The sequence below is a fragment of the Cottoperca gobio genome, chromosome 22 (genome assembly GCF_900634415.1).
Source record: "Cottoperca gobio chromosome 22, fCotGob3.1, whole genome shotgun sequence".
NCBI classification, from domain to species: Eukaryota; Metazoa; Chordata; class Actinopteri; order Perciformes; family Bovichtidae; genus Cottoperca; species Cottoperca gobio.
Window position 1 is genome coordinate 14,983,556 of NC_041376.1, and position 16,133 is coordinate 14,999,688.

Here is a 16,133-nt window from a genome sequence, read left to right on the forward strand (position 1 = left end):
TGAACTAAGCCCGTATTTAGACTGAAAGGTACCAAATCCTCATTATTGGCATCTGAGTATATACCGCAAAAGGCATAATTTGCTGTGAATCCCACTGTGAGAACGCTGCATTTTCTGCATGATGTGTGGGCACGAGTGTGTGTGAAAGAGAGATAGAGACAGACAGTTCCTCTACACCCCTGTGTGTGTTTCAGCATGTGCGGTCTTCCCATACAGAGTCAACATATACAGTATGTATGAGTGCTTTTACTGTCGTTATATTACCACATTCAGTGCTTGGTTACTCCTGGTTTTCACATGGAGCTCTGTTTGGAACAATGGAAGATGCATACTCTGTAAAATGTGCCGCACCTTCCTACATCACTGCATTGTTAAATATGGAACGCATGTCTGCTGTGCTTTCGTCCCAGGGTGTGGAGCGTCCGCTACAACCACAGCCATGACCAGCTGGTGTTGACAGCCAGCAGTGACAGCCGCCTCATCCTCTCCAATATGGTGTCCATCTCCTCAGAGCCATTCGGGCAATTGGTGGACGATGAGGAGCTCAGCGAGGGGGAGGAGAACCACCAGGAGGAGAAGTAAGAGCAACTGGTCAGAAAAGGAAATGCAGTAACAGCTTCTATGACATTCACGTCTATAATGCATTATAAACATCCTTATAATGCGTAACACTATGCAAGGATCATAGTTCATTATAATTCCCGTAGTCCTAATACTTTATATATATTGTTTGTATATAATGCATTAGAATCATATTCTATATGCAGCATCATAATCATATAATGCATTATAAGTTGTTTTTCAGTCAGTATTAATCATACCTGTCAACATTGGAACTTCAAAATAAGGGAATTGTTTTGCCGGACTCCGCCCATATCTTAACAGCTCTCAGCCACCAATGTGAACGTAAACACATAAGGGACGGGTATATACATTCAGGAAATACATGTTTATTTAAAGTGTGTATTACTTGTACAGACATGTTTATAAGATTTATGTATTTTATTTATTAGTTATTATCATCAATGTATTTGATGATGGATGAGTTGTGTGGCTCTTGTTTCCCCCACGAGGACTTCCTTGCGATGGCGGGAAACATGTCCGCTACACTGCGACTGAAATCATCGCAGAAGCTGAAGGCTACATTATTTTTAGCGCAAAGCATCGACATCTTTCCCTCAGCTCTGGTCACTTGGTCTGCCTCCGACACAGTTCTTGTCACACATGAAGTCATTGACAGTGTGTGTTTGTGCCTCTTGGCGTGCTTGTGCTTGGATGATTGTTCTTGCTGGCGAACATCGATTATTCCGCCGTGTGCGATGCTAACATCTGAATGGCACACTTTACAAAAAGCACGAGTTTGCCCGACTCTGCTTCTAATAAATAAGGGAAGGTGTCCTCTCATTTGGTACTTGCATAAAGTTTTAACTTGTATGGCAGGTACCGCTGCGTCTCCATCTATCTCCCGTTCACTGTGACTCTCATCATGTTGTCGTCTTCTTCTGTGTTATTGTTCCTGTTTTCTTCCTCTGTGTGTTTACTGGCGGATAACGTTTTTCAGCTCATGTTAAACATAATACTGCCATACTGCGGTTTTATTCTTGTAGCTCTCCTATCATTATGGTTTTCCGGGCTGTAAGTAATAATTAGTATTTTAAGGAGTTAACAGTTCACTGTGTCTCACTTGCTATCAGAATGAACCTTGAGGAGGTCACAGGTAAGTATCTTGGTTGTTGGTGCTTCAGGAGAGTTGTCCGTATTCACTGAATACACAAGAGGAGAATAAATTGAAATCAGCTCTACTGCCAATTATTGATGTTTATCACCATGTATAAACCATCCTTCATTGTCCCACTTGTTAAACATTAACAGGGTTGTGATTTCATGCTTTTGGATGCATAACTCCAATTCATTGTCAAGATGACACTTTGTCTTGCTCTGAGCTTCTCCTTTTCACCTCCTGATCAATGAATGACCTTAATCATCTTAAAGGTACTTGGACAGTGATACCCCTTCTTCAGTTGTGGTTCTATATTATAATGCAGATGTGGAATCATAGTTTGGATGTTTTGAAGTGGGGTTGTATGAGGTACTTATCCATAGTCGGTGTATTACCTGCAGTGGATGGCGGTCGGCACATCCCCAGTTTGGACAGGAGTTACAGTACAGCGTAAAGCAATATATTTATTTTATCCAGGCCCACCTAAAAAAAATCTACATCAGTTTAAGTGAATGTTATATATAGATTGTTCATCGCTTTACCTTACCGGTGAGAAAGACCTTTCCGTCGTGGAACTGAAGCCTTTATCTCTGCTCTCTTCAAAGCCACCGGACTACATTGGAAACCGTAAGTTCACCTCTTAGAACACAGAGGTGCTGTTGTGCTGCTGTCTCCATTGGTTAGTTTGTGTTATTGCGTGACTTACTGATGTAGATAACACACTGACTGTGGATAAGTACCTCATACAACCCCACTTCAAAACATCCCAACTATCCCTTTAAGGAACAGACAGTCAGCTTTCACTACATCACACCTCTCGTTTCTGGACTGCCACAAGGAGCCTAATGAAACACACAGTGATCACATATAACAACGTGCCACGCATTTAAATTGATCATCTGATATTAGTCCTCCGAACGTTAAAGCAGGCTGCCTGAACCTTCATTTTAACATACTTTGACGGAATGATAAAAGGGGAGAGGCAAAACATTAAGAATCTTTCTGTCAAAACACTTGTGGAGTTTTTCTCTCTGGCGTCTAGACTTTACAGGGATATCATCTGTAATGGTTACCATTCAGTGCTTCAAACCTGCCACTGTCCTCCATCCATTATGGTCCAATTCCCCACTTATCCACAACTAGCAGCTCTTACACTCAATGACTGACTCTCATCCACAATTATCAACTCTTCTTCCTAATCACCAGCACTCAGCTTAGTTTGAACCCTCCCACTATACTTATTGACCCCTCTTGTATGTACAGTACGTGTCCCCTTCACAGTACCTTTGACACTATGTACAGAACTGCTCCAGGGGATGGACTGTCTTCTGACGTTAGCACATGATGATTATTTTATTTATTTATAATTTTATTTATTATCAGGAGTGTGTTTTTCTCAGTTTGGCCTGTTAGTCAATATAACAAACATCACCATGGTGACGTTAACATACAGATGGTGAAAAATGAAAATATATTCTTCCAGAAGGTATTCCCTCATGTGGTCGTGCTGATGATGGGCGGTGAGGGGTTTGCATCACTGCACTTGTGCAGGACTCTGCGTCTTGGTGACTACATCACCTCCTTGTATACGGTCTATGGTCTCAGTATAATGCAATTCAACATCTCTTTGGAACCTTCATGAAGATATGATTTATTGCAGGACTGTTGTATTAGACTGAATTAGTTTAGCTAATGAACACAGAGTCACTTTTAAGCTGCTACAAATGTTCCCCCTAATTGTAGTGTACGGTAGTTTCTCTCAGCAGGTAGCTGTCCAATGACATGATCCCTGAAAACCTCGAGTCTCCACGAGCAGAGCACTTAAAGTGTTTTGATTTTGGGCTGCAGGCCGAGGGGAGCAGCTACTGTCTGTATGAAACAGTTTGTGTGAAATAAATCCAGAGTATTTATGTCACTGTTTCCCCTCAGGACTACTTACAGTGCAGCAGTGGGTTTGTGAGAAATTTGGGATGGCAATAATGCTAGGTCATAATTCTAAAATTGTGTTTATTGTCACATTGTTGTAGCAGTAGGAGAACTGTCTCAGCACTGGGGAGGTTGCTGTTTGTGTACTGATGACAGGGTTGTGTGTGTGTGTGTGTGTGTGTGTGTGTGTGTGTGTGTGTGTGTGTGTGTGTTGTGTGTGTGTGTGTGTGTGTGAGTACATATATGACCAATAGTGGTGCTATGTTTTTACAGGAGGGTCCCCGTGTTTTCTTTTATCAAACAAGCACACGAGCATGCACATGCACACACACACACGCATGTAAGCAGTGACCACGAAGACCGCTAGCTGGCAAACACAAGTTTAAACAATAATGGCTTCACATTTTTCAAACCGCGCTCGACAAATAAGTTGTGAGGGATGAAATACATTACAAGTTTGTTAGACCTCGAGGATACGCGCAATGAATTTCGATGCAGAAAAGTGAACATTACTTTGTTTAAAGAAAATTCACCAGGGCAACTTTTTAGTCTTTAAATGCAAAATGCTATCATTCAGTAACATGTAGTTTGCTCCCTCGCTTAATCAAAGTACTACCCGGGAACCCAAAACAACCACACATAGACTACAAGGAGGTGCTAAACTACTAAGAATTGACTTAAAAACTATCACAAAGAGCAAACAACCCAAAATGACTACAAAGAGACACAAACTGACTTAAAGAAGATTCTTTGAGACTTACATGTAGGTCCCCAGGGGCCCATCGTCTCACAATCCGTCCATGGTGGCTTGTGACCTGATGACGCTTATTTCAATTAGTACCATCCAACCTTCATACCATCCATGTGTAGTAGACAAATATTTAAGTTACACCCATCTGATAAAGGTTGTGTCATGCCATGTTGTCACATTTGACATTGAAACAAGTGTGTCATTACATTTAGTATCTCCAGGTCATTCGTACTTTGGTGGTCGAGCCATACAGAGAGCTACATGAAGTCTGCACGATGTGATGCATTCCTCTTCCAGTTTTCAAAGCTCATCTCTTTGTGTTACGTGTGTGTGATTCAGGAGTAAGGAGCCCCTAAAGGACAGCGTGGTGTCTACCTACGAGGAACATGAAGACAGTGTGTATGCAGCGGAGTGGTCGTCGGCCGACCCCTGGCTCTTCGCCTCGCTTAGCTACGATGGACGCCTCGTCATCAACAGGGTCCCCCGCGCCCTCAAGTACCGCATCCTACTCTGAGAGGGACAGGCTATCTGAATGTGTGTGTGTCTGTGTACAGCTAGCGTGTGTGAGAAGACATAATTATACATCTGTAAATGTCTTTTGCTATGAAAAGCTGCAAATAGACATTCCATTATTACTTGGCACATTAAGTGTGATGTGCAAAACACTGCAGCCTGCATGTGAAGGCAGCGATGGCAAAGTGTGTGTGTGTGTGTGTGTGTGTGTGTGTGTGTGTGTGTGAGAGATGTAAATATACTGTATGTTCTTCTGACAACTGTAAACAATAAAAGTGTTACGGCCATTAATTAAAGTGAATTAAAGTAAACAAATATAAAAAAGCGAGTCCTGGATACATCAGAAACCTCATCAGAGAAGAAGTCATGTCATTATGCACATAAATCTGTTCTGTCCTGACGTTTGCCCAAATCTTTTGTGTTCTCATTTATATATTGGTCATTATCAGTATGAAAATACTGGTGTGTACTAGTGCTCAACTAGCATTACCAGTTATACATTGTTTTTTTAATCTATTGATATGTCATTAAACCTGCAATATTGTTGGGCCACTTGGGGGCAGCAGAACAAGCTGTGAACCCAACATATTACCACTTTAGAAAGGTGATTTGGCAAACCGTTGCTTATTTGCACTTCCAGCAAACACTTTCATTCGGACTCGTGTTTCTGACCTCAACCAACTCCTGAGGAAAATAATCTTTATCTGCTGGAACTGAGGCTGATGAGACTGAACCACAGCAGTACATTTGCAGGCTGTAAAACCAAAACAATTAGCTGAAAGATGCTAAAAGGCAGAGATTGGTGATAATTCCATCAACTAACTGATTAATTGTATCTCCAAATATACTGGGCATGCTGCTCTCAATACAGTCTTAAAGGCCAAAGCAAGTCCAAATGTTAAACCAGACAAAAATGTGCACATTCACCACACCTGAGCAGCGGACAGAAAGTACTGTCAATAAATTGGGGTGTGGCCACAAGTATAACATGAAACCTTCGATGTATTGAGTGCAACACTTATTTCTTTGTTGTTTTTGTCCCCTTTGTGATTCAGTTTGTAGTGTAGAGACTATTGAGTTACAGTTTGTGGACCAGATGGAATAACTAATTACCTACCTACTGTGGATTTCTCTACCTTGACCACCTTATTCTCTTTTCTTCTTCTCCCTTGTCCTCCTTTCTGCATCCCTTGCTCATCTCTCTCCCCTCGTCCCTCTGCCCACTTCTCCCTCCCCCTCTCCGTACAGTGTGTTGAGGTTGGTCGATAGTGACAGTCCGAGCCTCTGTTATGGCAGACACCATTGACAGGCCTTTTAATTGCAGCTTGGCTCTATGCATCACACATTCACACACACACACACACACACACACACACACACACACTAGTGCCAAGGGAGGGCACGGGCTCTTCATTAGCTATGCCAGTTGGGGCAGGCAGTGCCGTGGCTGAATACAGAGTATATTCGGCTATCTAATCAGAGAAGCTGCTCACAGACACACAAACACACACATACACACATACACACATACACACACACACACACACACACACACACACACACACACACACACACACACACACAAAGAGCCCTTGTTACCCTGCAGTCAATTATTGAGAGGAGGGATCAGGGTGTAGATACAGAGGGATGGTGAGCGCTGAAAAGGTAATCGTTGAATATCGCCCATCTGGAAACTTGTGATGCTTGTCACAGACGCACACACATGCAGCACTCATTGTCATGTCTCCACCGTCTTCTGGGCACCAGTGTATGAAGAGACGTGAGGGTGACAAGCGTGTGTGCCAGGGTCTTATGTCTGTGTGTGTGTGTGTGTGTGTGTGTTTCTGTATGGAAAGATTATATTAAAAGACAAACAGTTGAGTAGAGAAAGTAGACGTATATATTTTCGTATCTTCTGCAGAATATAATTTGAATGATTGTGACAATCTGTTAATCCACGTGCTAATAACATCTTCGTATTTGCATGTGAATCGATGGAGGCACCTGCTTTGTATTCCTGAAAGGCTCGCCAGGGACAAATGACACTCCGTATGATGCATTGATAGTCAATGTGGAGATTTTAAGAAATGTTGTTGCTGACACTGTGAATACCTGCATATAAGCGAAAGCATTTTCCTGACCTACAAGGTGTTTCCAGACACCTGCGCATTTTCAATTTGCGCATAAAAAAAACTGTGGAATTGCTGGAAAATTTGAAAGAAATCAATATATCTCCAAAAAATGGCTGAGGTGTAAGAGTTGGTGTACAGACAAAATGTGACAAAGTGCAATGGTAACAGATTTAAGGAATAAATGATGACGTACATGAAGCTCGTGACTTCAACGTCCACTGAAGCTTCTGCTCTGCTGAAGAGATGAAAAATTGATGAAACCGTCTCCTCATCGCTCCACACAGATCTGATGTATCCTTCCTCACATTAATACATGAAACAAACAGAAATGTCATATTTCCATCCAGTTTTCTACATCGTTTTTATCATTACAGTCGTGGATGGAAACAAGTATTTTCTTTTGCCGTTTCGTTCCGAAATGCGGTTAAAATGCGATACATTTGGATGGAAACCCGACTAATAACACATGACGGCATCTGGAGGGTTATTCAGAAAACAAAATCTAGGCCTGTCATCCACAAATATGGAATTAGGGAGTAATTTTATTATTTTGTAATTGACATAAATGCTCCTCAAACATCTTACAGTGTAACTAACAAGACAAACACATCGGCAGCGTTTAAACACACAGACACGTTCCATATATGATAAATCCCAAAATATCTCCAAATAGTGGCAGTTAAATAAATACATACACACTTAAATGCAAACCAATGTGGTCTTTAAGTAACTTGACATATGCAGATTATTAAATAATGCAAAAAGCTATCTTAGTCTGTAACTTTAAACAATGTTTTTCACAAATCATATTTTAAAAGGACAGTAAAAAATGAATTTCCTTTTCCACAGCATTAAGTTCACAACCTTCACAGATCCTCTCGTCTTCATCCACCCTCTGTATTTTACAGTTTCAATATGTGGTGACAGTATACCTCATTTCGTCTGCACAAAATGTACATTTTCATATTCCTCATGTATAAAATATTGGTATACAAAAAATACAATCTCAATTCTTGCCAAATTTTGGCCCATTTTGCCATTGCAGGCCCAAAATGTGCCTGCATTTACCCACAAAATGCTTTTTGAAAACATACCTCCACTTTTCTTTTTGGGAAATCATTTTCCTTTTACCCATGCTCATGTAATGAATCAAATATTTGAGATATCCATTTTCACCTCCAATGACGCATAGGCTATGTGTGTACTTTCTAATGCTGCTATAATGAACGTGCACCTTTTTGGAAACTTCTATCACCTCATATCCCTTAAAGCTGCTTGTATTGATTGTTACCCACTTGGGGACAGAGTGAGCTGATAAAACAACATTGACATATCATCAGCTTAGAAAGTTGTTATTGCGATTGTGATAGCAAACAGTTGCAATTTGCACATCCAGCTGACACAGAAGGAACTTTTAGCATTTATTTGAAGTCCATTAAGTCCAATAATCATTCCCCCTGTAGCTTTATTCTGTCTCCACCAACCCCAGTGAAACATCTCTCTTTGGCTGCTCAATTCTCCACTATCACTAGCTAGTAGCTACCTCTGCCTTGCTGTTTGGTGAAGGGCAGGTAGCATACAACAAGCTAAAAGAGGCTAAAAGGTTCTGTAGAGCTGAGGCCAATTATAGAGTTGGATGATAATAATTAACTCCCCAAGGAGGCTTTGTTTCCGCCTCTGTTTGTCTGCCAGAAGCATTACGGAAAAAAGGAAAAAGGTGGCCCGATTTCTATGAAACCTGGTGGAAGGGTTTAGCATGGGCCGGACTTGGACTTGGAGTGGATCACGTTCTTTATCTTCGCAGGAGAGGGCATTTGTACTGCATTCATGTGGTGTCGGAATAATGCGAAAATTCAAATTCATAGTCAGAATAACAACTTGAAAAGTTTCCATGGATCACCTGATTGGTTTCCTTTGCTCTTCACTGTCACACAGATACTGGAAACACTCTGAGCAACAAAATAGGCCTACAACACATTTCCTTTGTATTGTCCGTGTAGTTTCCACATTACGACCCAAAGCTCATAAACACACAGATATCGGAAGAACCAGTTCCAATTTCGGGAGATGGGGCCGAAGAGCACGTGCATGCAGCATTGCTCTTGACGGATGTCTGCGCTCTCCGAGTGCTATTCTAGTTCTCTGTGGGTTCATCACTACGAGTGATGCCTTTCAGTACACGTTGCCATTTGATTCATTGTTAATATATAAATGTTGAAAAAGACAGACATGTTGAATTCAATTTAGAATGTGAAGAATTAAAAATGTCTCTTTTTTTCCCTATAATTCCACCTAAGGCCACACTTGTGGGGTCCAACCGAAGCATCATATGAAATTGACATGAATTCAATTAGAAAGAAGCAAAGACATCTACGTAGCAGTTGCCATGAGTTAGTCATTGCAAGCGTGACATCGCCTCTGCCATGTGGAACCACCCACAGTCTCTGCTCAGAGACCTATAGCAACAGAGTGCTGCTGCGTCACAAGACATCCAGCGAGCTGCCACCTGCAGGTCACGTGACCGGGGCAGTTTACGTGCCAGCCGCCTGGGCTTCCTCAGGTCCTATACCTCTTGACCTGGAATAAGAGATGACAGGGTTGTTGTGGCTGCCGGCAGCCTCACGTGACTTAGTGCACTTGCCTGGTCAGGCACTTGTTTGAAATTGACAGAAAATTACTGGGAAATATAGGATGTTGTTTTTTTAAGCAAAGACAGGGACATATTACTGGAATATACATTTAACTATGTGCAAAAATGATAGATGCATTTGAATCTCAGTTCTAGGCTAAAACTAAATTTATGAGGAAAATACCACAGAGACATAATAAATAATTTCAGAGATCCGTGGGCATGAGTGTCTATATTTATGTATTCTTTCCATTGTCTCTAACTGTAAATGCCATTGATGCCGCAAGCTGTTTCATATGTTACGTTATTTTTACTCCATCGCCACACATCAGACATATGTCTTACACAGGAAATGCAGCACATAATGCAGCAGGTAATGGTACCTGAGGGTCACCCAGGTGTTGTCCTCAAAGGGTGGAGGCGGAATCGGATTCAGCTGCTGAGGAAATTAAATAAAGAAAAGAAAATATTTAATTTCATTATTTATTCATGTCGGCGATGCAATATGGGCCACCTAGGGTGTTTGTGTGTTTGTGTGTGTGTGAGGGTTTCAGGTGATTATTACCTCGGAGATTTTGATTCATTTGCATGGAGGGGGATTTATATGACCCCTTGAAATAGAAATTATGCACAAACACGTTGCTCTCCACAGGAAGAGGAGCGAGACAAACAAAGAAAAGAAAGAGTGACTGATGGCAGGAGAAGGGGGGCTTCAGAGGTCTGTAGAAGGCGCCTGTGGTATGTGGAAGAGGATGGCATGACCAAGAAAGGTATGTTGAGGATTGTGTGTGTGTGTGTGTGTGTGTGTGTGTGTTTGGAGGAAGGGGGAAGCCTGAACGATTGTGTGTGTTCCTCAAGGGGGTTGTTGGCAAGCTTAATGACTTCCAGAATCACGCAGATGCAGCATTTGTGTTTCTCTTCTTTAATTCATGGGTTTTCAAAATATGACTTACTTTACTATACGACTCCTGAGCTGGAAGGGATTCAAGATTTGCTCAAGAACACTCCGGTAAGGCAGAAAGTTTCCAACATGGTCCAGAAGACATGCAGTCCACCCACTGCATTTGAAAGAGATCAGGAGATAAAGTTTGCTGTGCAGCATTTGCCTGTGGAGGACTGGAAATAAACAAACCATTTGAAACGTGCAGGGATTTACTGTACAAGGCAAGAAAAGCTGTTAAATGTTATCCTCCTTGCAGCCGCAGTGTGGTCTTTGTTAGTGACTTTCTCAAGCTTTCAGCTCCGTAGCAGTGGAAGCCCTGATGAAACACGCTCCCATCACTTTTGATCTTAGCTCCCCACGGTGCGTGCAAGGATGGTTATTTAACACTGACAACCACCCTGTAGTCAGGGGAAAGCTCGTGTGTGTCGTAAGCTACTTATTTACTGTCCTATAGCTTCTGCAGAAGATAAACTTCTGCTTTGGGAAGGGGCGAGCAGAGACCATTAAGCCTTCAGTGAAATTATAGTAAGGTCTTTACTTAGGGAAACCCTCACGGTGCAATATGTTTTTTTCAAACCTGATTGATTTGCATATGTTCTCTCCATGCTAAGGTATCCCAACACTTTAAATCTCTCAGGACCTGAGTAGTACATGTGATAACACTTACAGATATATACACCTGATCTAATGTCAAGCCAAAAATGGATACTAGATAATATTACAATATTTTGCTAGGCAAATCCATCTTTTATTATGTACATTTTAATATTGCAAATATAGATTCAACTTTTTGGTAACAATTGCATTTGCAGTCCACTTCAGGAGGTTTTTTCTGACAGGATTGGCAGGACGTTGGTCAAAACAAAAATCGGAGAGACATCGGAGAAAGAAATCAGAAATGTGCTGAAAAAAGATATTAACAAAACTGCATCATGGTAATACATGACAATATATTGCAACATCGCAGTGTTTAAAATCACAATAATATCTTGTCATAACTTAAGTATCGTTATAATAAAGTGTTGTGGGTCGTCTGGTGATTCCCAAACCTTTTTCTCACTCCCCACCATGCTCTTAGAGACGCTTATCTGCAGAGTTGTAGCCTTAGTGCTTGACATCATTCAGCTTTGTCTGGCTGACCGACCATCCTTTCTTCCGGGGTGAAAGGGACCACAATGGACGAGGTGCTGTTGCAATGCAGCTTCTTTCTCCCACCTCATTGTTCTTCAATTACCGAACAAGCACACGGGGTGGATCCAGCATTATTTATGGTCTCTTGCCACCACAACGCACATATAATTACCTCTCAAAACTGTAATTGTGCTCATTTCTCATGTCCAGTGCGGACATCCACTGTCGTGCCCTGGCGGCGTCTCCATGGAGATTGAGAGGCAATTTTCCATTGAAGGACATCACAGGTCGTAGTTCGCATTTTGGATGCAGTAGGTGTTTGACTATGTACATTGGACAGTATTCAGATGGAGCTGCTTGTACTTGCCTGTCAATCAAGTAGTTCATGTGTTCTTTTTTTAGAATTCGATCAGATACTGTAAAAGATGGAAAAGGTAATTAAAGAGGAATATTATTTATATCTGTGTTGCTTTGAAAATGTAATTAAGGTTCTGTCTTTTGTGTCACTGAGTAGGCAGTAATTCATGAATAAAAACGACTTTTTACCTTCAACCAATTGAAAATGAAAGCAACATCACCCTCCTGTTTCAGTGTGTGACTCCAGCGTTTGGACGTGAGGTTGATTGACTAATGATTGAAGTGACTGGTGAGTCCGTCACCAGCGTCCTGGCAATACAGAGTGACAGTTTGTATGTGTTTGATCAATGATGCATAGCTCGGGGACAGAGCGAGAGCAGGGGGCTGTGGCAACTCTCAAACCTCCTTGTCAATCAAAAGGCCCACGAACTGCACCCCATGAAATCCATTTAAACCAATTTAACCACAGTCGTACAGCTCAGAGCCCCATGAACGGTCAACCCATGGTGAATTAATGATGGATTTTCAAAACTTTAGTGGTTTGAGTTAATTGCTGAGTATTATTTCTCGGACCTGGTGTGTCATTCATTAGTAAATGAACTGTAATGTAATGTAATTATTATGTGTTGAAAAGGGCTGTCCGTGAGGGATCAGACTGCTTAATTTCTTGCCAGACTGATCTGATTTTAATAAACTGTATTTTTAAAATGTCTCTTGTTCTGTTCTGTTCTTTTTCAAAAACAATCCAGTTTTTGGGACCTGGTTGATTTTCATATGATTTTCCCCCGAAGGTACTTCTTCTGCTTCAGAAAGGATTGTCTACGTATATCACCACTTTTGAACCGAACTGACACCTTGACTAATGCAATTCATTCATTTAGTGTATAACATTTATGTATCCATCCAACAAAGAGCAAACAACTTTTACTTTACTCAGAAGTCCATCCATTCATATTCAGAGTAAGAGGTTTTCACAGGTCCATCATTTTGGATCTGATCTGAAAGGGACCAGTGGAAAGTCTAGCAGAGCTGGATGTGCAAAAATGAATTTCCACTCGGGTATTAAGACATATTGACATACAGACCAAAGACCAGCGTCAATAGAACCGGACCCTACCAAACAAGAGGGGATTGCCCATTGTTTCCGAAACCCCAGTAGTCCAAGAAATGTCCTACTGGACCGAAAGCTCACTTGTCCAACAGTCCGTAACACCCAATGCTCCTGAGGGCCCATTACTCCAAACACACTTTGCTACTATGGCATTGGCATGACCCGCCCTACTCTCATAGTATATCGTAGTAAGCCGATCAGAGACGGAGTAGGGGGGGTCATGCCTTCTCCATCATTCTTCATAATAACTAGCCATGTGCTTCCGTTTGTTGCAGGGAGAGTGTGTACTTTAGGAGTAATGGCCGTTTGTTGTCGGGTCACCAGATTGTTGGCTTTCGGTCCAATGAGACATTTTTCAGACCATTGTGGTTTTGGAACAACGGGCCTTTGAAATAATAGCACAGCACTGGTTCATCACTACAAGACACCACCTTTTCACATTGTTTCCACATTGTCATCATTTTCATACATTATTGTTATTATAAAAAATATTGATTTTGATTTAAGAGTGGACATTTGAACTGGGCCTTCATCTTCTTCTATGGCGAGTATGACTGGACACAACATGGCGAGATCCATGTTGAACAAGAAGAAAGCTACCATAGGAGCTGCGTTGCACCGCCCAATTAAATGTTATCCTGCTCTGTCTGATGAGAGCAGTTGCTAATAGAGCTTTCCTCTTTGTATCCATTTTGCCACAAACTAAAGTAGAGACAAGAAATGCATGGTTCACAAGTCACTACAGCACTTAGCTTCTACCACCACCCATTTCATGAGGACGTGTGAATTTATTCTGTTGTACCACTTTCCGATGTGACCGGGCACTAATAGCTTTTACTTTAAGCCCTGCTATACGTAGAGAAATAAATAAATAATATACATGCAGTACATTCTGTACACTTTCTCTGTGTGACTACCTGTTTCTACATCTTCACTACATAGTCACTTGCATGAGTGTCACAGCATTGATGCACTGATGCATGTGGATTAGCTACAAGGCTACATGAAGCAATGTGTGTGTGCGTGTGATCATGCAATGACTGTCCTCCCATGACCCCTGGCTGTTCCACTGTCTGGCTGCACACACTCTTTCTCCCTCTCCTCCTTGCTCACTCGTTCAAATCCGACATGTCATCCACCGCGGAGCGCTTGGACACGCTCATGGGAACTGCCTGACCCAGATCTGTCTTCAACTCTGCCCAGTTGACCACACACACACAAGCGCACACACACACACACATAAATACAGGCACAGATGCACTTGACATTTGGTCACTGACAAGACATCAGGTGAGGACAGAGGAACCCAGGTGACAAGGAGAAGCAGTGAACCTTTGCTGTGATATTGCCCCTCTGAGCGCACACACACACACACACACACACACACACACACACACACACACACGCACACACACTTGTCTCCAAGCGAGCAGGAATAGCCATGCTCGTTTCGCCGCTCTGAACCAGCAAAGGCCTCGCTATTCATGGTGGCCTTCCAAAATGTGTTATTTTCCTGCTCGATATCAGCGGCACTCAATACACCCACAGAAAATCACACGAAGGTGGAACCGGCAATAGGAAACCATAAGTAACGGGAAAAGTTGTCGCACTGCTTGATGTTGATAAATAAACAGGGTATGACCTTGAAGAAGCAACAAAGTAAGCGTCCGATCGACGGTTAAGATTGATAACAACCAGTAGAGGACAATTCCACTTCATTTGTAGTTTGGGCCCTCATTTGTGATCAGTTGTGGTAATATTGATATTACACCTGAACACTGCGTCGTTACTACAACAAAGTCAGACGCGGCAGAAATCAGATGATCCGAGGCATTTTACTAAAATAAATGATAATGATTCCTCATTGCCAGTGTTGATGGTTATACTGTGGATTCCTTCCTGCTGCCCCCAGAGCAGGGGTAGCCAACGGGAGTCGCCCGCAGAGCACTAGTCACCATGAAGCTCCGTCGAAAATATGTATTATTATTATAATTGTTTTGCAGTTGTTTTTTTGTCAATAACACTTGAATTATTCTTTATTTTAAAATGACAATATTGAATATAGAATTTGTAAAATAAAAAAGTTTTATGTATATGAACTCTAAAGCTAAATCTCCATTTCCTTTTTCACTGAGACAAGCTAGCGAGAGTAGCTACGATGGGGCGCTAGGTGCGTTTTTTACGCTAAACACGACAGAAAAGCGAAAGAAAACGAACTATTTTCACAATGATTGGGAGGAAGAATTATTTTTTACAACAGTGAAAGAAAAGTGTGTATGTCTCATTTGTGGGACGACGGCAAAGCGGCACATTGTGGAGACACTTCTGTATGTGTCACAGAAGCTACCATGCTAACTAACTAACTAACTAACCAACCAACCAACCACCTGCAGCACTGCGGACAGAACAAGTCGAGAGTTAAAGGCAGCTTTGGGCAGCAGCATCTCTTCTCACGAGGCCGGTGAACAAGTCACAGAAAGCAACGGAAGCTTCATTTTAAATAAAGTACAAGAAAGCCTTTTCGGACGGAGAGGTCTTGAAAGGTGCAATGATGTTGTTGAAAACACTGTTCAGAGACGAGAAGAAAGGTTCCGATGTGATCTCCACTCTCTGATGTTACAAGTTATTAGTTGTTAGTGGTTTGTACAAACAGGATATGATGTGACAGTTAATGATTTCCTATAACATGTTACAGAAGGGATACTTTGTACTAAAGGTGTGATTTTGAACAAAATGCTAAAACATGTTCTCATTCATACAAAACTGTCAATAAAGATATTTACAAAAATATCAGAGATGCAATAACTCTGACTTTCAAATGTTGAAATAGATTGAGAACATAAATAAATAATGTTTAAATATATCTGTGTTTCCTACCATGGTAAATCATTGTTAATAATCATTGTGAGGAATAATTAAC

At 41.6% G+C, this 16,133-nt stretch overlaps 1 protein-coding gene across 1 annotated transcript in view; it reads left to right on the plus strand.

Moving 5' to 3' along the window:
• eipr1 (EARP complex and GARP complex interacting protein 1) overlaps positions 1 to 5,292 on the plus strand; it is a 50,209-nt gene extending 44,917 nt beyond the window's left edge. The window contains exons 8-9 of the mRNA XM_029460098.1: positions 411 to 578; positions 4,737 to 5,292. Of these exons, the coding sequence (XP_029315958.1) occupies positions 411 to 578; positions 4,737 to 4,911 (343 nt within the window). The 3' untranslated portion in view covers positions 4,912 to 5,292. The remainder of the gene's footprint in view (positions 1 to 410; positions 579 to 4,736) is intronic.
• Positions 5,293 to 16,133: the final 10,841 nt, after the last annotated feature.